This window comes from Hydra vulgaris, chromosome 01 (genome assembly GCF_038396675.1).
Source record: "Hydra vulgaris chromosome 01, alternate assembly HydraT2T_AEP".
Taxonomy (NCBI): Eukaryota; Metazoa; Cnidaria; class Hydrozoa; order Anthoathecata; family Hydridae; genus Hydra; species Hydra vulgaris.
The window spans coordinates 38,365,483-38,391,687 of NC_088920.1; the positions used below are offsets into that span (position 1 = coordinate 38,365,483).

The window sequence follows — 26,205 nt, forward strand, 5'->3', positions numbered from 1 at the left end:
TGCCCCAAGAAGTCTTTACGGTCTTATCCAAGGGCATCGCGGAAGAGCAAACTTGGGAGGGCGCAAACTTTAATAAATTAAAAAAACAATAATCAGTTTATGAAACTAATTTTCACGGCGTCGCTGCTGTTGAACAGAAAATTAATTAAAATTCCACCTCTTGACACAAACTCTTAAATATTAAAGCTCATATACTGAACAAAAAAGCGCCCTATAACACTAATATACCTTTGATAACTTTTGAGCATTATAATTCTATTATGAGTCGAACCCAAAAGTTATCTGGTGCTAAATTTAAGAAGAAAAGAAAACAGTGCCAAGAAAGTGACAAGAAACTACAAAACTGTTTCAAAAAGTGGTTGGTAACAAACTCAGTGGAGAAACAAATTATTTCAGAGGATATTTGTATCGAAATTAATGACAATTCAACAGATCCTATAATTGACTTTAAATGAGTTCAGATCATCATTTGGAATTAATTGAAGAGGAGATTTTCATCAGCCAAAGTCAAGAAGAATTTTGCACAACTGATTCAGAACCAACTAGGGAAGATGAAAATGCCTAGCTTTCAGGCTCAGCTGAAATGGACGAGGATGAACTTCATTCAGAAATCTCAGAAATTCCAGTGGCCTCGGAAGAAAATTTTTAACATAGGGATCCAGCAACATGGCCTAAAATAACGGACAAAACAAGATGCTTTTTGATTGAGCATAGGTCAGAGCAAGACAGAAGAGAATTTTTCCCAAACACGCTGTGTGATTTCGACAACAGAATGCGACACTTCAGCTCAAAATGGTATGAAAAAATTCATCCCAATGGTAAAAAATCTGTTCGCACTTGGCTGCAGTACAGCAATAAAAAAGATTCTTTATTTTGTTTTTGCTGTTTGTTATTTTTAACAACAAAAACCAACAATTTCTTAGAAATTTCTAAAGGGTTTTGTGACTGGAAAAAACTAAACCCAAGAATTCCTGAGCATGAAAACAACAATGAACACCAAAGATGCTATTCTGATCGGAAAACTCTTGAAAAAAACCTCAAGGAAGGAAAGACACTGAATTCTGATCTGTAGAGAGTTATTAGTGGAGAGATGAAAAAGTGGAGAGATATCTTGAAAGTGATTGTTGATGCAATTTTTTTCTGTGCCAAGAACAATCTTGCCCTTCGGGGAACAACAGAAGACATTGGTCAACAAAACAGTGGCATTTTTCTGAGCTTAATTGAGTTGATTAGCCATTATTATTCTTTAGTGGCTGAACACATTGCGTCCGTTAAAGCAAAAAAAACCACAACATCCTACTTTTCTTCTTGAATTCAAAATGAGCTGATTGAGTTACTTGGGCAGAAAGTCAGGAAAGAAATTTTATCAAACATCAAAGAAGCTAAATACTACTCTGTTCTGTTTGACTGCACTCCAGATACCTCCCACAAAGAGCAGATGACTCAGATCATCAGGTATGTCCGCATCAGTGATGAAACCTGCACAATTAAGGAAAGCTTTGTGGACTTCATTGAATCTCACCAAAAAACCGGAAAAGGTCTTGCAACAGAAATAAGTGAAAAATTGGAGAAGGATGGTCTAAGCATTTCCGATTGCCGGGGCCAAGGCTATGACAATGGAGCCAATATGTCTGGAAAATACAATGGCGTCAAAGCTCACATCCATTCTCTTAATGAGTCAGCAAGATTTGTTCCATGCGTAGCTCACACTTTAAATCTTGTTGGTGTTCATGCTGCTGAGGTTTCCCCACTCATGATTACGTTTTTTGGAAAGGTTCAAGCCATCTTTAACTTTTTTTCAAGCTTCACGTCAAGATGGGAAAAACTGATGAAAACGTTGACCATCTCATTAAAGGGAAATAGTGACACGAGATGGTCTACCAAAAAAGAAGCAATTACACCATTGCACAGACAAATCAAAGATGTTCTTCAAGTTTTGGAATCCATTATCCATAATCCCATGACAAATGCTGTCACAGTTAGCAGTGCAAAAGAACTTCTCATTCATATTGATTTCAGTTTTTTGTGTTTGTTGGATTTCTGGTGTCAAATTCTTTCTCTAATTGACCGGGAAAACAAACTGCTTCAGTCAAAAACCATTTCAATTGACATTGCCGTAAAAAAAATGAAATGGTTGAAGGCTTTCATTCAGAATTTTTGAGATGTTGGGGTGGACAATATTATCAAAGATGCCACAGAAAAAGCTAACCAGAGCGGAATTAATGGTGGCTTTCCAATTAAGAGGAAGCGCAAAGTGAAGCGAATAGCACTTTTTGAAGCTGAAGATGACTCTCACCTTCTCACAGCAAAAACAGAATTCGGATCTCAGTGCAACCTTGTGTTTGACAGCATTATTACACAAATAGAGTGGCGGTTTGAGGCTAATGTCTGCTGTATCCTCTGATTTTGGCTACCTCAGTGGGCATTCACTCTCTAAAAGTTCTGTGGATGAACTCAAGAAAAAAGCTGCAAATTTATCTCAAATTGACAAGGCAGATTTAGATTCTTCCGATTTCCATTCAGAAATGGCAAGCTTTAAATATTAAGCTGCCGCAATGATGGACAACTTTGAAAAATCTAGGCCGATCGACATTTTGCAGCTCATTTATAAATATTCTTTGACCGATGCTTATCCCAACACAACAATTGCTATTCGCATCTTCCTCACCATACCAGTCACAGTTGCTACGTGTGAGAGAAGTTTTAGTAAACTTAAGCTCATAAAACACTATATGAGGTCAACAATTGGCCAAGAACGTTTGTCTAGTTTGGCTATAATTTCAATTGAAAAAGAAGTGGCAAACAACATTGATTTTGATGATGTCATTAGTGAATTAGCCTCAAGAAAAGCCAGAAAAGTGGCATTGAACTAAAGTTTGTGCAACCTTAATGACAAATTTTACTTATAACTTGATGTGATAAATTTTGTGATCAATAAATCATTTTTTTCGTTTAATTTTCTTCTTTTTTTTTTAAGGAGGGGGAGGGGAAGAGGGGGCTCAATTTTCTTTTCTTGCCCGAAGCGCAAAATTGGCTCGGTACGGCCATGATTATTAGTTGGCTATGATGTATCAATAATGGTTTTGTAATTGTGTTATGTAAGTATCTATCATGTTGTAATTTAAAAAAATAAACAATTTTTAATTAATGATTAGTTTTAGTGAGTTTATTTATAACACACATTTATAATACAAAAATATTTATAATTCGTGAGTATGTTTGAATTAGAAATGTGTTACAAAAATTGTTAGAAAGATATAATTATCTATCAAACAATTTTGAGCATTTGTAAATAGGAAAAAAATTTCAAACGCCTTTATTAAACTATTAGAATTATTTTAATTAAAAATTTATTTTAAAGTTTTATTATTGTGTAGTTGTTTAATTACTACAAATATTTAAAAAAGAATTTTATATTCTTTTAAAACTTTTGCAGTTGCTTTGCAAATCTATGTTGTTACTATGTAAATCTGTTCAAAACTTTTACAAACCATTTTTCGAAACATGAGCAATATCTATGATAAATAGCCCAACCATAGTAACAAAAGTCTAAGTGTTTTTGATAAATTATATTATTACGACAGGGGTATTCAAAAACAATATTCAATTGAATTTTGTTACTGAATATACCTGTTATAATAATATCATCAATCTAAAAGTTTGCACTATCTATGTTTGCAAACAATTATCTTGTCTGTTTGCAAACAGGTATCCTAAAATCGGATGTTAAAATCGGATTAATCGGATGATAAAATCATTTACCAATACTTTTGTCGCTTAAGGTGGTAGACCACTAATAAAAAAAATCCTTCAAAAATTACGTTTTAGAAATTATTTTAATATAAGTTGATTAAAATTTACATTTTAATGACAATTTTTTTTTTTTTTTTGATTATTAAATGGCTTGAGAAATTTAGTCCCGAAAACCCTTAAATAAGGTTATTTCGTTGCGATGAAAATCTCAAAAACAATGTATGATATGAACTTGAAATTTTTCAGACTTGCTTTTAATATAATGAAAAAGATCCTGTACCAAAATAAAAGAAAAACATTAAACAGTTTTTTTTTAAATAAAAAAAAACACTTCGAAAACAAAAAAGGGGTATTTTTTACCATATTTGGACTTTAATATCTTTTTATCGAGTTATCATTATGCAATAAAAGTGGTAAGGGACATCCATAAGAACTAAAGGAACAACTCCTGAAAATTTTATGAAAATCGGTCAAGAGAATCAAGAGATAATTACCGCAAAGTCGTGAATTTTAAAGAACTGAGAAAAACACATTTAAACAAAAAAAAAACTTTAAACACTTCAAATAAAAATATACAAACACAAAAAAAATCTATTGACAAATATTATCTTATTATAAACGTGTTGTGGAGTAAAACTAACGCAAAATTAAAATAAAATATGTTTAAAAAAAGTGATTATATTAATAAACAATACTATTATTAGAGAAGCATTTCAGTTTGAAAAAAAAAGTTTTTCTTTTGATTTGCGATTAAGTTTCAATTTTAACTCTTATCAACTAAATTAAACATTTGTTTATAGTAAATAAATAAAAAGTAAATATAGACTAAAATTCTCCTGCACCATAAACTCTCTTCTTCCTCATCTTTGTCCAAAAATCCCTTACGAATACTTCGTAACTGCTTTCGCCTGCTTTTATTTTTTTCATGACATTTTTTTTTCCATATTTCTAACTCTTTTCAAATCAGACGATGCCAAAAAACTTGAAAAATAATGCCCTGGTTTTAAATAAAGTTTTTCAAAAACTCTATTGATACCATTAAGTCCATCATTAAAATAAATGATTGCAGAACAGCAACCTAAGTTTAATACATCAATTCTTACAAAAACATCTTTTGGACAACGTTTCCAAACTAAAGCATTTAAAGACTCGTTGTTATTTTGTGTTGATCCATGTAGACTGCACCAAAAGCATTTAATAATAAACAAAAAGTAGTTTTAGAGTAGCAGTCACCACAAATGAAGTTTTTTTGTCTTAATTTTTATGGTGTTTGTGGGATAACTTCCTTTTTAGCTACATAGCAACGGAATAAACAATCCGTTGCTATGGACAAATTTATAAAAATGCCTAAACCGCATTATTAAAAACTAATTTTTAAAAGGGTTAACTTTATTTTTATATATAACTAATATGAAATTCGTAATCTACGATAATTATATTACTTAAAAACTTTAAAATTGAAAAAATGACTTTTTCGATTTTTGATAATGGTCTACCACCTTAACTCAATCCTAGAAAACAAAACAAAGAAAATTAAATAATAAATAATTAATTAAGAAAATTAAACAAAACTAAAATGCGCACTTTTAACTAGAATAATACAAAACTAAGGTAATATTGATACATCTTTAGAATTTTTTTCAGCTGTGACAAACTAAATTTGGTATGCAATATTTCCATTTGTTTACCAATGATACTGCTGACATAAACTGATGAAGAATTTAACTAATTCTCTAATAATATTGATAGATAATTAATTTTCAAAGTTATCCCTATAGGGGTAACATTGAAGGTAGTCTGTTTTATGCTGTAAATGTTAAAGTTACTAAAAGCGCTGTAATTTTTTGTTGGGTTTCTTTGTTACAAATATTTTAGTGTTTGGTTTAATTTCAGAAACAACAAGATAGTTTTTTACATTTTCAGGATTTAATGTTTTGTTCTTACCAATATTACGCAACATTATTAGGTGTAGATTTTTGCAAGTTTGCAAGTTGTTTTTAGATTTGTGGGCATTTGATGTATTGGTACATTTTTTTTTTTTTAGAATTACTCGTTTAATTTAGGGTTTGCTTAGTTTGATTCCATTTCATGTAATTGTGAAAAATTTTAAATGCTTAGTATTTAGAAAAAACATCATGAAAACACATGTAAAAATGATATTATGTATGGTTTTATATTTTGTTGCTGAGTTTTTCAGCATAAAAAAAAAAGGAACTAGTTTAACTTATGCCCTCCGTATTTTGTTGTTATTTACACTTACTATAATGTGGATAAAAATAGTTATATTTGTTCATCTGACTAGAACATCTGGTAAATTAAATTAAACAATAATTAACGGGTGACTGGTAAAAACATTTAATCTAATACATGTCAATGTTACCCACATGTCAAAGTAAACCCGCGTTACCTTCCTTAAAAACTGTCGTTGCTGCACTAGTCGCATATTGACTTCAATAATAATGGCAAACGATTGCATTTATGATGGACTTTTGACAAAAAAGCTCAGATTTCCTACGCCAGATGATTGAAGTTAATAAAAAAAAGTTTATTTGAATCATATGCTGCAGCTCATGAGTTTAATAAATTCTTTATTGATAAGGCAGCCAGAATCAGCATTTGAATGGAAAATTTTTTTTTTTCTAAAAGCAGGGGGAAGGGCGGGGTCAATCCGTTCCCCCTCCCAGTAGAAGTTTCTTCCGTTTAGAATTTGAGTAATTTTTTCCCAGCAAAATTAATAAATTGTTTTTATACTTTTATTGTGTTCGTTAGGACATCATACTTTGAGGCTGCCTCTTTGTTGGACTCCCAATTCTCTAGGTCTTTAATGCATTGCATTTTTCTGTTATAGATATGTTTGCAAGTCTTCGTTTAACGAGCAACATGTTTTCACTTTAGAAACAACCAAATAAAATTTTAAACGAATACTTTTCGAAAGTTCGAATTATAAAAAAAGGTAAATAAAAACGTGTTGTTAAATATAATGTTAATCACATTATAAAATTTAAAATTATAAAAGTTGTTAAAAATTGGATAGGGGACTTAAAATATTGTTTGATATACCAAAAAGTTCAAGATATTGAGGTTCGAGATATGCCGAAAAAACCGGCAAAAAGTTTTGGACTAAACGTATAAATTATTCGATATATGTAAAGGGTGATTTTTTTGCTGGTATCTTTTTGGCAACACTGGTTTTGACAGATCACACGTGCATCGTGTCTTATGTCATTGTCAAACTTGTTTAGTTTGGTTTATAATATAACCATGAATCGACTTACGGACGAACAATGCTTGCAAATTATTGAATTTTACTATCAAAATTCATGCTCGGTTAAGAGAGTGCATCGCGCACATCTTCCAATTTATGGGCAGTTTGGTCGGCCTACTAGGGAGCTATTCGGAAGTTTGTGACTAAATTTCGAACCCAGTTTACATTATTGGACACTAAACCACCAACACGCATACGTAGAGTGAGGACCGAAGAAAATATTCCAGTTGATTCCGCCAGTTAGTTAGTGTTAGTGATGACCATAAAATGTCAATTCGCCGCCGTTCGCATCAATTAGGCCTCTGTTACTTCACTACGTGGAAAATTTTGCCAAAGGATTTGAGTGTAAAACCTTATAAGATACAGCTGATGCAAGAATTGAAGCCGCACGACCTCCCACAACGTTTAACATTTGGTGAATGGGCGCTTGCAATGTTGGAGGAAGATCCACATTTTTATCAAAAAGTTGTGTTCAGCGACGAAGCTCATTTCTGGTTGAATGGATACGTTAACAAGCAAAATTGCCGCCGCTGGAGTGAAGACTAGCCAGAAGCATTGCAAGAGCTACCAATGTATCCCGAAAAAGTCACTGTTTGGTGTGGAGTATGGGTCGGTGGCATCATTGGGCCGTACTTCTTCAAAGACGGCAATGGCCGGAACGTTACTGTGAATGGCGAGCGCTACCGTGCGATGATTACAAACTTTTTTTTGCCCAAAATGGAAGAGCTGAACTTGGCTGACATGTGGTTTCAACAAGATGGTGTCACATGCCACACAGCACACGAAACAATGGCTCAATTGAGAGGCGAGTTCGGTGAACAGTTTATCTCACGTTTGGGGCCCGTCAATTGGCCTCCCAGATCGTGTGATTTAACGCCTTTGACTATTTCTTGTGGGGCCATGTTAAAGCTAATGTCTACAGGGATAAACCAGCAATAATTGACGCACTGGAAGCCAATATTTAAGCATTTATTTGTGAGATACCGGCCGAAATATGTTGGAGGAGAGTGTGCCAAAATTGGACCTTACGCATGGAGAATCTAATGCGGAGCCGCGGCCAACATTTACATGAAATAATTTTTAAACATTAAATTATATCGACCGTTCTATCGACTCAAATAAAGATTTCATCAATTTTTTCAAATTTTGTGTTTTTTTTTGAAAATCAAATCCTATACCTCTTTAAAAATCACCATTTATGTTTATAATGTGTATATTTATAATAATTCTTAAAAAAACAATATGTATGTATATTTATAATAATTTTTAAAAAAACAATATAAATAGTATAATTAATAGCAGAAAAAAATCGGAAAAATAAACTATGGCAGTAAGGAGAGATAAAACTCTATTTAAATTTTCTAATTTTAACTTATTGAAACCACCTTCAGACATAAACGAAAATGCAAGTAATCTATGTGCGAAAATATTTCCTTCCAAAAAAATTGTCGTTGGCAACGAAAGTGGTTGTTTTGTTTTACCTCTTGGTGAATCAATGATATATGATCAAGTCGGGCTACTTAAAAATAAAGAGGTGGCATCCATTTCTAACATAGACGAAAATAGTTTTTATGCAGCTTCTGCCAATTTTGTATATTTGTTTGATTTAAGGTTGAATCTAGATAAATGCGTCCACTTTTATTGTGAAAATGATGATGAGATTAATCAAATACAAGTTAATAATGAACTGCTCAATCTTGCATGTTGCGATGATTCTGGTGAAGTGAAAATTTATGATTTAAAAGTAAATAAGTTGTTTAAAACACTTCGAAGAAGACATAAAAATATTTGCTCATGCATTAACTTTATTTCTAACAAACAAAATGAAATTGTTACAGGCGGGATGGATTCACAAATAATAAGATGGAACTTTCATCATGTTAAACCTCTACAAATTGTAAATACGCAAGATATTTTAAAAGAAACTGGAGATCACTCTGTATACATGTTTAATCCACCTTTAATATTTTCAATGGATGTTTCTAAGGATTCTAATTTTTTAGCAAGTGGATTAGGTAAAAATAAATTTAAGTAGTTTTAATATTGTATATTATTAGCGATTCATAGCAATTTTATATTAACAAAATAAAAATGAATTATTTTGGTGTCAATAACATTTTTATTCAAAATTTTGAAACTCACTGGTTTAGTGTTTAACTTAATAGTATATTTATTTTTTTACTTGGTGGTATATTTAAAGGGCAAATAGAATTAATTAGCTCCAAAATAAAGAGTGCATAGCTAGATGGTGGATAAAATTTCAAAGGAACACTAGTAAACTACTTTTTATGGGTGTTGCCAAATGTTGAAGTAAATAACCAGAAATAGAGAGGAGAGTAATGGTGTTTTTTATGCTTCAAAAAACATGGCACCCTGTAACTAGGTTCCATGCAAGTCTTCATATAAAAAAGAAAGAGCCTAATTGCTTCATTGCTCAGGGGCTAATGGGATCTAGGACAAAGAAACAACACCAAAATATTTTTTATTATTTATTAAGTCTAACCAAAGAAATAAAAGAAAAAAAATTATTCACTGTTGTTATACCAGTTATACTTCCTCCTGGAATGTACTTTTTCTAGTAAGTTATAATTTTTTTAAATAATAAAAAAGCGACCATGCAATACAAAGTTCAATTTGTAGTACAGCATGATTGAAAAAATACACTGTACAGGCGCAGATGTTCCTGGCAGACACAAAATTTTACCAATAATTTTTTCTCCAGATTAAGTACTCCAATGCCTTTTTCTTGAAAATGCATGAATAATTAGACCTATTTGTTAACATAGGCAATTTGGATTTTCAATCAAATCCACTCTTCCTTTTTTGATGCAAAAAATGTTTTTGCACTTGACATCTCATCACAAAGACTGTAAATATTAATTTTTTGTTGATCATCTGAACCATGAATATTGTTTAAAGTTTCAGCAGATTGTTCAATATTTTTCCCCTTCAGTACATGGTTAAGTCCAATACATGCAAATTTTGGGCACTAAATTTTCTCAGCAACTGTTTCACACCATTTGGGACAAACTTAGTATTCATCCTTTCACCAAGATTTGATTTTAATTTTTTTAGTTCCAAAATAATGTCTGTTGCATTTGCTTAGGGTTGCCAGACGTATGTCTTTAATGAAAGAGAACAAAGTAAAAAAATTTATTTCTACAAATTTGGCGCTATATTCTCCTCCATAAAAGCCGGACGTCTGGCAACCCTAAATTTGCTTGACTTTTTTCCATAAATAATACAGTTTTTTTTAATGGTTTAGTTGTCCATGCACAAACCAGAAATAAAACTCACCTGTTTCATTTTCAAAAAATGCTTGCAGACCACATGGACTTTCTTGAGGAATAAAGTATGAATTCAATACCTCAAACATATACAAAACTTTTTCAACTGCTGGCAACAGAGAAAGAAATCTAGTACTTCTGTGCTGGATTATTTTTCTATATTCCACATCTACAAAATCACAAAATTTCTTTAACTCATTTGCCTGAACTGTGTAGATTTGAAAATACTTATATATCTACATATCTGTGGATATTTATATATCCACAGCAGATAGAAGTGTATTGTGCTTAATATGTGCACCACAACCAATGCCAACAATATTAACACAAAGTTCATGTTTTTAATCCATCTCATGACACTGACGTGTTAAAATTAGCTTATCAGTTAATGTTTTAGATGTTTCATCATCAATAAAAAAGTTTCATCTTAAACGATGTAATTAGTTTTTTTGTTCAATTTATTTGATATAATTTTCAAATATTTATTTGTTTAATTTTATGTATATAATATAGTTTTAATTATATAATTCACACATAGTTATTGATAATTTAAATACAATAAAATATTGTATTAAAAGCTTGCATTCAAATCTAAATCTGCACAGGTTTGTCGATTTGGCTTTTGTATTTTAGCATCTAGAATTCTATGAGCCAAAAACTCAAAAACTTTTGTATGTGTAGAATAGTTATAGAGAAATGTGTATTGACATAATTTAGCAATTTGAGGTACAATAACTTATAAACTGTTTAAAATCAGTCGAAAACACCTGTAAAATTGAATTATTTGGGGGTAAAACTATTACTATAGAAAATTTCAGGTGGTCATTTTTTTTATTTACAAACTTGTAATCTGTCAAAAATCAAAAAAATATACTGTAAGCTCCTGATACATTTTATGATTTTCTTTAATATTTAGGTTTTACTTTTCAACAGATTGGTTATTTTAGCTGAAATTTTCAGGAATGAGGTGGTACAATGTTGTCCATAAGGTGATTTGATATGGAATGACCTATATATACAATTTATTATCATCTAGACTTGCTAGATAATGAATTGACACAAAGATGATAGTCTAATTTACTTGTAAAGATGCATTTGAGATATGACTGATGTCTACAAAAAAGGCTTAAATGAAATCATTAGGTTAAAGATATTATTTCGCATAAAAATAAACAGTTGATCTTTTTTTTTTATGTATGCTGAAAAATCTAAATTTAATTTAATTTAGATTTTTTCGAAATTTAAAGAGGATTTTTTAATGAACATTTATACTCATAATTTAGATAATAATTTTATTTTGTTTAGCATTGAGTTTTTTTTTCCAAATGTTTATCAGTAAATCTTAAGTATAGTCTTGATTTACTGACAAAATGTTGGTAAATTGATTTTTGGGTAATTTTATTTTTATGTTATCCATAATTTTTTTAAGCTTCAGAAAGAATCCTTAATCATACTGTTAAGTAAAAAATTTTGTGAGGAAAATTAAATAAGAAATAAATTATTTTTATCTTTTCATTTGGTTAAAAGTTCCCAATTGATTTCTGTTTACATTTTCTGTTTAATAGTTCACAAAATTTTATAATAGAGTTATTATCTTCAGAAATTAAAGAGTTAATTATAAGAAAAATTATAAGAAGTTTTATTATTTCAACTTTGCATATAATTTACTTATTAATGTTACTAATAACAGATAAAGTAATTTACACAGTTAGGTTATTAAAGGTTGTTCTGTTATACAAAACCTAAATTTTAAATAATATTTTGCACAATATTTACGCTTACACAACAGTGTATTTGCAACTCTAACTTTATATAAATGCTGTCAAATGTTTCTCCAATTTCATCTTGTTTACGCAGGAATTTCTGAAAATTTTGCTAATCAGTGGGGTTTAACTCTTATATGTAGCGGTGGGAGTTAGGGGAAAATTAACCTCTGTTGAACTTTTCCTATAACTCCTAAACTGTATGAAAATATGCCATTTGAGAATTAAGAAATCATATTTCTTTTGAATGAAACCAATTGGTTTCAACTATAGTCTAAGTTCAACTCATAAAAAAATTGGCAAAATAATTAAAAATAAAAAATGTTTTTTAATTAGTTTTATAGAAATATTTTGTAATTTTTTAACTTTTTAAAAATTGCAGTTATTTTTTTTCAAAGCCAGACACTTCTATGAATTGTAACACTGTGTTGCTGTATGCATGTTGTTGCGTGATGTTGTATATATAATATATTGTTAACTTAATGTGTTGCTGTATGAATGTTATAATATATTGTTAACAATGTGTTGCTGTATGCATGTTGTTGTGTGATATTGTATATATAATATATTGTTAACTTAATTTGTTAAACCCTATTTGCACTTGTGCTTTTTTAAATGTAATTTATTTCAAATAAAATTTTTATTATTTTTCTTAATATTAGGAAATGGAGCTATCCAAATTTTTCAACTAATGAGAGGCTCCTTAGGAATGAAACCATGTTATGCAATAAATAAACATTCATCACTTGGAGTTCCATGTGTTCAGTTTCTTCCTTTGCTTGATAATTCTACACAAATGCTACTCTCTGGTGGTAATGATGGTTATTTACACTTGTGGAATATCTCAGCAAATAATACTGCCAATAATTTGAAACAAAAATTTCCAAAAAATCGTGTTTGTCTTGAGGATGAGTTAAAAACAATTCTATTAGATAGTTTACAAATAGATTCAAAACTCAGCTCAATTGACTCTGCTGTTATTGATGGAAAATATTTTGTAGTTTTCACTGACCAGACTGCATCTGTAAAATTGCTTGATATTGAATATTAATTAAATACATTTATTTTAACAAATTTTTATCCCCGATTGATGTATGTACTGACTAGTTCAGTACATACATCAATTGGGGATAAAATATGCATAGACAGGCTAGCCTGTCTATGCATATTTTAGCATGACATTACTAAGGACATTTTATGTTGTATTTGAGTGTATATAGACACACACACATATGTATTATATTAAATATATATATATATATATATATATATATATATATATATATATATATATATATATATATACACTGCGACCATTTTCTATAGACGCATGTAGAATTTAGCGGATTTACAGTGTTACAGTGGTAATAAAATTGTTCTGGCGGTACTTTTGAATAAGTGTATGCAAGAAAACAATAATCCATTATGCATCTGATTATTAATTGTCTTGATTGTATTAAAATAATTAAATTTTTATTATTCACGTGGCAATTTTCTATAGACGCACTAAAGTTTTTTACGAGTTTTGTCGTAAATTTCTTATATTCTGTCGTATTTTTTATTTTGTGAGTCGAAATTAAGTTGATCTTAACCGAATGCCGAAAGGAAAGGTCCTTACCGATATTGAAAAAGGTCAAATATTGGCTTATCATCAAGAAAAAGTTCCAAATCGAGAAATTGCTAGAAGATTGAAGAGATCAGATCACGTTATCTGTAATTTCTTGAAAAATCCAACAGATTATGTAACAATCAAGAGGAAACCAAAGAAATCTAAAGTTTCAGACTGTGAAAAACGCAGAATTGTTCGACTCGCATCAAATTCATCAAAATGTTTGAAAACAATTAAGTCAGATTTGGGTTTAAATGTTTGCAAGGAGACAATTAGGAAAGTTCTTAAAGACATCCCACACATTGTACGATCAAAAATAAATAAAGCACCAAATTTGAAGCTGGTTGACAAACAGAAGTAGATGGAATTTGCCTGCGAAAACATAGCATGCGATTGGGAACAAGTAAGAAATTTTAGATTAAATTCTCATGAATACGTAAGATGTCTAAATAGCTGAATATTTTTGTTTTCAATACCAGGTGATTTTTTCGGATGAGAAAAAGTTTAATCTTGATGGACCTGATGGTTTTAGTCGCTACTGGCATGATTTGAGGAAAGAACCCAAATATTTTTCGACAAGGAATTTCGGTGGTGGATCTTTGATGGCTTGGCTTGGGTTTTGTACAACAGGAAAGTTAAACTTAGCATTTACTTCTTGCAAAATGAAATGTTCTGAATACATTGATGTGCTAAAATTATGTTTGATTTCATTTAAAAACAAATATCGACGCAAAAAGTTTGTTTTTCAACATGACAACGCCAGCATTCACACTAGTAACGAGACTAAGCTTGGTTTGAAGCTAAAAAAATTGAGCAAATCTGGTGGCCTGCTTGCAGTCCAGATTTGAATCCTGTTGAAAACATCTGGGGAATCATTGTAAGACATATCTATGCTGACCAGAAGCAATAACTCTATGACAGAGCTAAAAGTAGCAGTATCAGAATGCTGGGAGGATATGGAGCCAAAAGTGCTGGAAAACTTAGTGGAAAGTATGCCAAAACGAATTTATCAAGTAATTGAGTGCAAAGGAGGTCCAATCGAGTACTAAAAATGTGATAAAAACATTTTTTTGGATAGTTTTGTTAAAAAATGTGAACTGCGTCTATAGAAAATAATCAGCTATCTTTTGAACTTAATTCATTTATGATTGACCTCTTTTCAAATTTGATATTATTTTTTGAATTTTCATTATTTTTTGATACTTTATTTATAATTTATTGAAATACACTATAAAAATAAAGTTAAGTACGTTTTTAAGACATAATCCACATGCGTCTATAGAAAATGGTCGCAGTGTATATATATATTAAAGAACATTTACCTATTTGCTGATGTTCTTGCAGATGGCTACTTCAAGATGTCATCATCAATGACTTTTCATGTAAGGTATGCATTATGTATGTATATATGCAGATATACATAGAAGCTAAACAAATATAATATTTTAGCAACTTTTAACATTTATGCAACTCTTAATTATCTCTTAACTAAATGTTAAAACAACTGAATAATTTAAGAAGTATATTAAATTACTTTTTGAAAGAAAGTTTTTTTTAATTATTGATGTTTTTTTTTAATCATTTGATACTGTTTTATATATAATATTTATATATTGTTACTCTAATAACCTTAAACCCTGACTGTAACCTCTTATTTATTTATATTCCACACTGAAATTTAACCTTTATTTACTTATATTTCACACTGGAATGTAGATACATTGATATACTTAGAGAAAACATGCAGCAGAGTGTGCATAGAGGTTGTCCATAAAGCATGTACGCCATATAATATGTAGAAATTTGACTCCCACTTTCACTTGTTGCCATGTGTACTTTCAAGTCCCACCCACCCCATCCCCCATCCCCCTCTAAAAAAATAAAAAGAAATGTAGGCTTTTGAAATATCTTTTCTCTCCTTTATGAATTAAAAAAGTTATAATTCAGGAAAAAAATTAACTTTACTAAGGTCCATTACTGAAAGAGGTCAGATATGTGTTGATAGGGAAGCATTATTCTCCCTCCCCTATGCATACACTATTTCATATTAGCAAACTAGGATCTTTAGTTAGAAAGTTAAATTTTTTTTATTGATTTGCTGGCATAATATGGACAACAATGACATTCTATTTATAAGTTATTAAAAAATCAGTTATTAACAATTATTTCTTAATTTTGATAAGTTTGAAAAGCAAAGCAAACAAATTAACTAAGAATATTTTGTTAAACTAGTGCTTACATACTTTTATATTGAACCCCTCCCTCCAGTCTAAAAGCTTTTATACGCTATTTGCAAAGTCTCTTTTCCTATGAGGATACATGCTTCATGTACAACAGCATACATCAACTGACTTAAATAGGGAAAATACGCAAAAAGTGTTTATACAATGTATGTACACTGTACCTGTACATCAACTGAAGGTTTGGGTAGGTAACCTATCAATGTAAAGAAAATTTTTTTTAAGTTTTTAAACTTTTTTGCAGTCTGGTTTATTAGCCTTTGAAGTGTAAACATGTAAATTTTTAAATTTTATTACAAATTCTCGGGCGACGATTATTCATGTGCTTAAGGGTGTTGTCAATTTAACGACACAAATGCTGCTCATATATATACATATAAATATATATATATATATATATATATATATATATATATATATATATATATATATATATATATATATATATATATATATAAACTGATTTAAAACATCAGATAATACGAATTCTCTCAATACTAAATAATTTAATTTATTTGAAATTTTTGCCGGATTATAGGCACCGGCATCATCAGCATATAATATAATACAATTACAAAAAATTGTGACCGTTAAATAACAACAACAAAATTTTTTAAGTTTTGACGTCACCTTTATAATGGCTTCTTTTACTTAAGTATGAAAAAAATGAAGTCCAAAAATTTGTTTTAACATATTGTCCATTGTCCAAATTCATACCACTGTACATTGGAGAACATTGATATTTTTGTATTTCCAAGGCTTCACAGACTTTTCTTTCAAATTTTTTATCCTCAACTTTAAGTGTTTTTGCCCTATCCCATTCAATATCCTCATTGCAATTTACTTTATGCAAAGCTAATGCAGACTGGTTTAACTTGCCTTCAGTCAAAAAATTTTGGTGTTGTTGAACCCTTGTTCTTATTTGAAGTTTTGATTCACCGACACTTTGGAGCATTTGCACTTAATTAGATAGGTTCCAGGTTGGCTGTTGCGTGGTAATTTTGATTTATTTCTTGACATTAATAGCGTTTTTAGGTTAGCATTTGACTTAAAAATGGTTCTATAACCAGCTTTTCTCAATATTCTTTTAAGTCTGGGAGATATTATTGGTATCCATGGTAAAAAAATTGTAAGAAGGTTATTAGAGTTTAATAGAATTTCATTTTTATTTGCTAAACTTTTTTTCAAACGTGATAAGAAAAATCTTTAGGCATTTTTTCATCGTACCCATTTTCAGTAAACACTTGAATTAAAAAATTTATCTCATCTTCTAAATGGTTTTTGCTGCATATTGAGTATGCTCTGTATATATATCCGTTGAATATTGCTTTTAAAATTTTGGGATCGTGATTAGAATGAGGTTTGATTTGGATATTGGTTATAGCATCTTACCTGTAAACTTTGAACTCATAATTTCTTGTGTATTATTAATAATAGTTATATCCAAAAAGTTAAGTATCTTATTTTTGTTTTCAATTTCAATAGTATATTTTAAAGAAGGATGTTGTCTGTTAAGGATTGTTTGGAACTGTTCCGTCTGCTTTAAGTTAGAAAACCTAGCGTGGCTATCATCTACATATCTATGAAAGGACTTAGTATCAATTGAAGGAATCATTGTCATTGGTATTTTTATTGCCTTTTCCTCATGGTATTGTAAAAAAGATTCAGCCAAAATAACCATAAAAGACAATCCAATTGGGCCTGAATTCTCCAACTCATTAATCTCACCGTTCCACAAGAAATAACAACGAAACAAACAAAGTTCAATTAGTTGTTTTATTTCAGTTAAAGTAAGCTTAGTTGAGTTTTTGTAAGAAATGCTTTTATTTAATTGATCCAAAAGTACTTAAGTATATATATATATATATATATATATATATATATATATATATATATATATATATATATATATATATATATATATATATATATATATATATATAGAACCCTTAGATGTTGTCCGAAAGTTTTTTCCATATTTTGTTGGCAAAAAGTAAAAATTAAAATGCAAGACCGGAAATTTTTTTTTTTAATAATGATAGACTGCCTGCCCCAACCAAACCCTCAGTCAATGTAGCAGCACTCCCTTGCGAGTCAGGCTATTTGTCAGTCGATGTAGCAGCACTCCCTTGCGAGTCAGGCTATTTGTCAGTCGATGTAGCAGCACTCCCTTGCGAGTCAGGCTATAAGATAGTCGATGTAGCAACACTCCGCGCATGATTTACAGTAAAAAAAATAAAAATAAAAACATTTTATTAAAAAAAATAAAAATAAAAACATTTTATAAAAAAAATAAAAATAAAAACATTGTTTATATTGTTAAAAACATTCAAAATGTTTTAAAAACATTCAGAATGTTTTTAAAAACATTCTGGTCAATTAAATTTGCGTTTTTGTGGTTTTTTTAAAAAACGATTAATTTGTAATTAAATTAATGGTTTTTACTTTCGTCCAACACGGAAATGTTGGACAAAAGTTAAAAGTAATTAAAAGTGACGTATATGTTGGCGTAAGAATCACTTTTTTCCTTCCGCTCTTCCCAAAGCCAACAAACTATAGATCTATATATATATATATATATATATATATATATATATATATATATATATATATATATATATATATATATATATATGTATATATATATATATATATATATATATATTTATATATATATATATATATATATATATATATATATATATATATATATATATATATATATATATATGTATGTATGTATGTATATATATTTATGTGCATATGTATATATATTTACATGCTGAATCCTAAATGTTATTTATGAATGTATAGTGTCACCCCTTAACACTCCAGGAAAAGTATATTTTGACCTATCAGAATGAAAATTGAAGAAGTAATGGGCCAACCATTTTTTTAAAGTTCTAAATTAAATGTTTGAATATTTTTCCGAAAACTATATAAATATGCTATAAAAAAGCTCAGAATTTCAATAATTTTTTTATTGAAAATGAATTGTTTTTATATATAAATGATGAACTTATATTAAAATGTGTAAATTGCTTACAGCATATAGTGTCTAAAGTAAAAAAGCAATTTTTTTATGTGTAAGTTAACAAAAGTTTACTATTATAATTAGATACAATAAAATAAACAATGAAGCCTGTTGAACAAGATGAAATGTTTCCAGAAAGCGCAAGTTTCTGGGAATCTGATGAGGTTATTTCTTCTTATTTACTTTTTTATTTTTTATTACTACTTTTTATTTTTTAGTAATAATAATCATTATTGGCTTATCTTTGTAAACGTATTTTTTTAATGTATTTTTTTTATGTATAACATTTTTCATAACTGTATTGACCTCCTCATGACTGAAAAATATTAGAGTTTTAATTTTTTTTTTTTTTTTTGTAATAATCCTGTCTCAATCTTACAACTCAATGAACCTTGACTGTGTTGGCAATTTTTGTTTTTTTCAATTGTTGTGTTTTCTTGTTTTTTTGGTTTTCTGCATTGCATGGCCGACAACACAGGTTTCGAAGTGGAGGGGCACAATTGTCTTCTATATCTAGAATTTTTTTTATTTTAAAAAAAGGTCCTTTTAGAAAATTATTTGAGGGGGCATGTATGGCCCTCCCAGGGTTGTCGGCCCTACATTGAGAAACAAGTTGAGTATGTATAACCAGGGTTAAAAATTAAACTTGAATTTGGTACTTGTTGCTTATGAAGCCAGTGCTTTATCACAACACCACTACACCATAATGATGGAATAATTTTAATATTCAATATTTTTAAGGAAATGTAACATTTGTAATTTGCAATTATAAAAAAAATACTGTTATAAACAGTTGTCTAAAATTTAAAAAATATTTTATAAAAATTTTTAAAAGAAACTATTAAAGATTTATATTAAAAATTATTTGTTTTAATAATGTAGTGTCACTTAATAACTGTTATCGAAAAAATTATTTTTTGTTTTCTGTTTTTTCATGTGAGCTTCTTAAATAAAAAAATAATCTGGTTCTATATATGAACGTTAAACACATCACATCGATTGTACGATAAAAAATATATATTTTTAGAATTTAAGATTTAGTGTTTCATACTTTTCATGATGATGTTATAAAACAGTTAACAAACTAAAGGTACATAGTACATAACTTGCAGCAATCAAATGTTCATTTCAAAATTTTACATTCATTTTTAATGAAAACTATTAAAACTAATTCCATCATCTGTATTAAATTATTAATATATTATTAAAACTGTATTAAATTATTAATATATTATTAAATGATAAATTATTAATATGATATTATTAATATGATATTATGAAATTATTAATATGATATTATTATGATAAATTATTAATATATTATTAAAACTGTATTAAATTATTAATATATTATTAAAACTTGATATACTTATGATAAATTATTAATATATTATTAAAACTTGATATACTTAAAAAATTGTGCTGTAGTTAGAGGTTAGTTAGAGATATGACTTAAAAAAGTTCCATCTTTGGCAAAGTTTTAATAAAGTTCTATCTTTAGTAAGACTTGCAAATGATTATTTGCAAAAGTTTTATTAGGTTTATAAAGTATAAACATAAACCCAATAAAAATTTTTTTTGAATATGTTTCAAATCTGACAAGATATCATATAAAAATATAGTAAATTATCTAGTAAATTTTTTCAGGTATCTGGCGGAAATCATATCCTGTACATATCTAGTGATAGTACAATGAGGTTGTTAACTAATCAAAACTAGTTTTTTAAAACAGATTTTCATAATAAAATGTAAAGTATTTTAATCTTTATTATGTTAGAAACAAAACAGATAATTTATTTAGTTAAGTCAAAGGGTATAGTTTTTTTTTAATGTATGTTTAGGGTGATAACTTTTAGAATTTAGATATATTTATAAAATGTCTTTAAGATAATTATAAAATATCCTTGTTTTAAATTGTTTAAATAATGCTAATTAGTGGTCAGGGGCTATTCTAGACCATTTTCTACAGCGCTGACTGTATTTGGGTGCTGCCCAAATTTAGAAATTGAGGACCTTTATTTTTTTTCTTTGCAGCAAATATTGTTTGTTTTTTTTTGCAAAAAAATGTCTACATACCGCAAATTTCTCTTCGGCAGGCGCCGGCATGGGTGAGGGAGGGGCTCTGCCACCCAAATTATTTTCCTAAAATAGCCCCTAGTGGGTTTTCATATATAAAATCATAGATTGCTTTTCTGAATTGAATTAAGATATTTTATTTGCAAATTAGCTTTTATCAATTTAAAGTAAACTAATACATTTATTTTTTGTCTATTTTTTAAATTTATTTATAATAGTTATATATTTTTACATTCAATTTTGTTATTTATTTTTTCACATTTATTTTAGAAGAAATTAGGCAAAAGTTTTTGCAATACAAGATCTTATAAAAGTTGAAAATAATTTATTATTAAGTTAAATAAGTTTCATATCTTTAATATATGCAGCTATGAAACAGGCATATTGTAGCACCATTTTGTTTTATAGCTATTATTATATATTAGTTAACTAAAAATAAAATTATTGTTGAAACTAGGTTGTTTATTTATTACACATAGTTTGATAAAGTAGATTTTCAAATATTTTTTTTCCTTTTTCCTAAAGTAAAATAGTTGCATGTCATGGTTGTTACCAAGTATAAGCCACATATGCTAAAAAGGTAAAAAAATAACAGCTAAAATATGTGTAAGTATTGATTATTTAATGATAAAATTGATTTGTATATTACAGTATGTCCATATACAAAAAAAAAATCAACCTTAAAGGTATGCTTTAGATCCAATAATACAAACAAATAGTATTATACCCAGGTTTTATCAAAAGTTTTAGATCCATAATGAAACCAAAAAGATAATTCAACAAAATGTGTTTTCTATTGTATCATCCCAAGATGTATTAATTATCTTCCCAAGAAATTTTAATTATTTCTAAAAGTTGCAAAGCATGGTAGTATTTTGAGAAAAGAAAAATGGGACGGCAACTCAAGCGTAGCAGTTAGAGCAGTTCCAACAACATTTACAATGCGTTTTCGGACCTTGTTTAAAGGTTCAAAAATGAGCTGGCCTGCTTCTTCTAATGAGACAGAACCTCATTAGAAAAACTAAATATCACAAATATGACAAGAGTATTCCATACAAGGACAAATAAGAAATTTGTAGAAGTAGTGAATGGAATCAAAAGTTAAAAAATGATGAGCATGATAATGACCTTAGCAAGTGTTTACCTTGCAAGGGATTATTTATATGGTTTCTATGAGATGTCAGTAGTAGATGATAATCTGAGAAGATGTAGAGATGTAGAAGACTCAGTAGTAGTTCAATATAGGAATATCAACAATATTGCAATAATTATTAGCAACTTTTCTTTGGTTTAAAATTCAGCAGCCGAGCAGTGAGTAAGCTGTTACTGAATAGAGAATAAGAAGAGAGATCAAATTCAAGATTTGCTGCTTTTCAAAAAAGATGGCTTTTTATCATAGTCAAAGAATATAGTTGTGTCATTAGCTAATAGAGCCGTTTTACAGGATTATCAGGAAGATCATTAATATTATAAGGAGCAACACAAAACCAAGGATGTAACCATATGGTACCCCAGCAATTACTTGAAATGAAGTCCATCAAGGATAATTTTGATACTGCAATTAGAAAAAAAATTCAAAAAAATTTTAAAATTTTCCCTGAAAAGCAATATGAAGCAAGCTTATTAAAATGACCAGCATGCTAGACTTGATCAAAAACCTTTAGTATGTCAAGACCAATAGTCCTTGCCCTACGACTTTCATCTAATGCCCATTAATTTTATTTGCTACAACAGTTTACATGTCAGCTGTAGAACCAAAAGATTAAAATCCACATTGATGGTCAGAAATTAAGTGAGATTAAGTCTCAAAATGAGATCTTAGAATGTCGCAAAGAAGTTTAACGAATAGTGTTGAAAATAAAAAAAAGGAATAATGTCACAAAGGAGTTTAATGAATAGTGTCGAAAACAAAAATGTGTCTTTAGATAACATATCTGGTATTATACTGAAATAGCCTGCTGCCTTTTTTTTCTTTTTTTTTCTTTTTTTTGGTAAAAGCCGTATGTTATAAAGATAAACAAAACGAGTAAGCAATTGCTGAAAATAACTATTTGTGACACTATTCTGTTTTTACTATTTGCGACACTATTCCTTTTTTTTTGTTTTCGAATTAAGCCTTTTTAATATATTCGACACAATTCTGAAGTTTATTTTTGGACACTATTCCTGTCACCTGTAAAAGTCTCACAGTCTTGGTGATATTAAAAAGAGAAGACTGATAGGATAATAGTTAGAGGGATTAGAGTGTTTTTCAGAGTTTGTAAAAACTAGAAGCACAAATGCCATTTTCCAGCAGGCAAAAAAATAAAGTTTAGTCAAGCACTTATTATAATAGTTTTAATAAACTTAAAGGAATTCTAGAGAGCACTTTTGTAAGACTATGATAGGAATACATAAGTCTGGACTGCAATGTGTAGAGAAGAACTTCAAGTCACCAATGTTAGAGTGATTTGGATGTTTAACTGTAGATTAAGCTGTTTCCTTGGGATGATGGAAATAGTGTTGTCATTAGATTCAAGAGATGAGTTAGAGAAAAAAGTTTTTTGCAAATAGAAATAGATAATAAGATCAGATCCATGTATTAGAGATGGAATAGTTTTCCTTAGAATAATGATATTATTGAAGATTTCCCAAAAATCTCTAGAACCTAATTTCTGAGATAAAATACAAGATTTAGTGATCTGAGAATAATAGATTTTAGTGTCAGACAATACCTTTTTGCGTCAACCTCTTGGAACAATAAAAAGGCATTTGTTTCTTAAAAAAATTTTTGTGGAAAAAAAGAAGAAAAAAAAATGATTATTAAAAATAGCAGCAACACAAGTAGAAAATTATAACATTGAGCGAGGCTAACATTGAGACTTGACTTAAAACCAACAAGAATGAATAAAAGTTAACAAATGATGCCTGATTCCAACAGATAATAAAGAAGGTGCAGTTTTTTGCTGAGACACAAACATCAGCCCAAGAACCATAACAAAGAAAATTATGTAAAGATTCACAGTCAGCCTGAAGTAGTAGTAAGAGGTGGGATAATAGCATGAATCTTATGTAGAAGAAGTACAAGATGAAACTTTTAGATTATAGCATAAAAATTTATTAAATAACTTAAATTTACTCAAAAATTTATTTAAGTAATTTAAATAAGTAATTTAAGTTTACCATTTTAAATAACTCTCAAAAGTAATTTAAATTGTTAAATTTAAATTGCTTTTGAGAGTAATTTAAATTTACTGAATAATTTGAATTTTTGACACTATAGTCATGTATAAAAAAACTAAATTTGTTATAATAGTCGATGGTGACAGTGAAAAATGCGTTTTTTCTTTTTAGTAGCATACCAACTAATAATTGAGATAATAATAATATCACTTATTAACAAACTTATTTAATCATTAATGTTTAATCTGAGAATTTAACACAACTCCATGTTAAGAAATCCATGTCTTTTATATCATAAAGTATTAAAAATGGCTACCAAATTTTGAACATCTACACATGCATAAAAATAAATGACGAAGTGAGAATTTTTTTTAGATGCACTAATGTGACTGTTAATTTAATTTAAAAAAATCTATTTCTAATGTTCAGTTTAAATATTTTTGAAATATGACTATCTTATATGGAATGACCCACTTGTCATAATATGGCTAATATTACTTGGCACATGTGCAATAAGTTTGAGAAATTTTACTGCTAGCCTACCTTAAAACCATTGAGTTTTAGAGCTGTACCCTTATTTGGAGATGATAAAAAAATAATAGAATGAATTTTTAAAAATAATGCTTTATCAAAAATGTTAGTGTATAATGCAATAATTTATCAAGAGTAAGACTGTCTATAAAGAATTATAGAGTATGTAAAGAACTTAACCCTTCAATAAAAGTTATCACTCAGTGAAATGCTGAAATCGGTTGCGCCATTTTCTGTTGCGATCTTTTTAAAAAGTTTCACTATCGCTTTTTTAATTACAAAAAGTTGGATATATTATCCTTCTATTTTTAAATATATTAGTTTTCTTAAAATAATTGGCTATATTAGATATAAACCTAAGGGGTTTATATATAATATAGCCATTTGGATATATTAGATATAAACCCCTTAGGTTTAAATAAAAATATTTGTTTAACATATTTTTATCGTGATTTTTTTTTTAATTAAATCACTGTTTAGGATTGATTTTTTTAGTATTTAAATCTTTTTTCAGCATTTTTTGTGTCAAATTTATTTTTGTGATATCGATTTATTTGTATCAAATTTATTTTTGTGGCATCGATTTTTTTTATCAAAATCTTTTTTTGTTAATATAAAAATTACTTTGTGGTTTTATTTCAAAATCAATAAAAGTTACATTTATTGCTTTAAATATTTTAGGTTACAACTGGATCGTCGTCGCAAATAGAAACTGCAGGAAATGAAAGATATGTCCATGGAGACTTCAATAACGGTACTGTTAAACATTTTAGATTATTAAGATGAAGCCATACTTTAAACAAATTTTCTCGCCCATTTCAGATCTTGTGATCTTTTTAGGTTCTTGTAATCTTTTTGTTAAATTCATAGATTTTGGCGATCTTTTTGATGACGAAGATTTAGATTGAAAAACTCTTTGATGTCATCTTGTCTTGATGTCTCGTCTGTCTTCGTCTCGGATAAAACGATTTTGGATGAAAGTTTTTGCTTTATCAAAAGGTTTTTTAGTTCACAAATTCAAGTTCCGAAATAAAGTTGGTCAATAACGAAATTCTTATGTGTTTGTTTTATGTGTAATATTTTTAAAAAAACCTGAATTGATATCTTATATATATCTAACCAATAATTGGTATTTTATAGCCAAATAAATTGTTTACTAAACTATTTATTATATATAAAATACCAATTATTAATAGCACTGTAATTATAAATGTGAAATCATATTAGCATTTATTTTTTAAGCGTATCCTTAACAGTTTGAAAAATAGGCTGTTAGGCTTTGTACAAAGATGTTTTTTGTACAAAGAAAATTTCTATGGGAATGGCTCTTATCTGCATGTAAACAATGTTAAAAATGTGCGTGCTCTTTTTGAAAAAATGAGTAGAGTAGGGTAGAATGAAATAGTTGTAACTTTATACCCCTAATTTATTATTAAATATATATTTTGCAAATATTTTTTGATCATATTGAAAATAATCACTTTC

The 26,205-nt window shown here is 28.7% G+C and overlaps 3 protein-coding genes and 1 long non-coding RNA gene across 4 annotated transcripts; all 4 read left to right on the forward strand.

Moving 5' to 3' along the window:
• The first annotated feature begins 1,438 nt into the window (after window positions 1–1,438).
• LOC136074382 (zinc finger MYM-type protein 1-like) lies at window positions 1,439–2,161 on the forward strand. Its single transcript, XM_065786694.1, has one exon. The coding sequence runs from the start codon at window positions 1,439–1,441 to the stop codon at window positions 2,159–2,161; it is 723 nt and encodes a 240-aa protein (XP_065642766.1).
• Window positions 2,162–8,270: 6,109 nt separating this feature from the next.
• LOC100199576 (WD repeat-containing protein 53) lies at window positions 8,271–13,132 on the forward strand. The gene is made up of 2 exons (XM_065788108.1): window positions 8,271–9,033; window positions 12,731–13,132. The coding sequence occupies exons 1-2, from the start codon at window positions 8,343–8,345 to the stop codon at window positions 13,117–13,119; spliced, it is 1,080 nt and encodes a 359-aa protein (XP_065644180.1). The 5' UTR covers window positions 8,271–8,342; the 3' UTR covers window positions 13,120–13,132.
• A 531-nt stretch (window positions 13,133–13,663) lies between these two features.
• On the forward strand, window positions 13,664–14,038 carry LOC136074383 (uncharacterized). The gene has a single exon (XM_065786695.1). It carries the CDS (start codon window positions 13,664–13,666, stop codon window positions 14,036–14,038), a length of 375 nt encoding a protein of 124 aa, XP_065642767.1.
• A 4,943-nt stretch (window positions 14,039–18,981) lies between these two features.
• On the forward strand, window positions 18,982–25,632 carry LOC136075323 (uncharacterized). Its single transcript, XR_010635836.1, has 3 exons — window positions 18,982–19,115; window positions 25,402–25,474; window positions 25,591–25,632. It is a non-coding gene; the product is annotated as an uncharacterized LOC136075323 (long non-coding RNA).
• Window positions 25,633–26,205: the final 573 nt, after the last annotated feature.

Bases quoted from the DNA above. Each gene is read 5' to 3' on its own strand.
- LOC100199576 (XM_065788108.1), top strand. From the start codon at position 8,343: ATGGCAGTAAGGAGAGATAAAACTCTATTTAAATTTTCTAATTTTAAC. The intron at 9,034-12,730 runs GTAAAAATAAAT...TCTTAATATTAG, and splicing joins TTTTTTAGCAAGTGGATTAG to GAAATGGAGCTATCCAAATT.
- LOC136074383 (XM_065786695.1), top strand. From the start codon at position 13,664: ATGCCGAAAGGAAAGGTCCTTACCGATATTGAAAAAGGTCAAATATTG.
- LOC136074382 (XM_065786694.1), top strand. From the start codon at position 1,439: ATGACTCAGATCATCAGGTATGTCCGCATCAGTGATGAAACCTGCACA.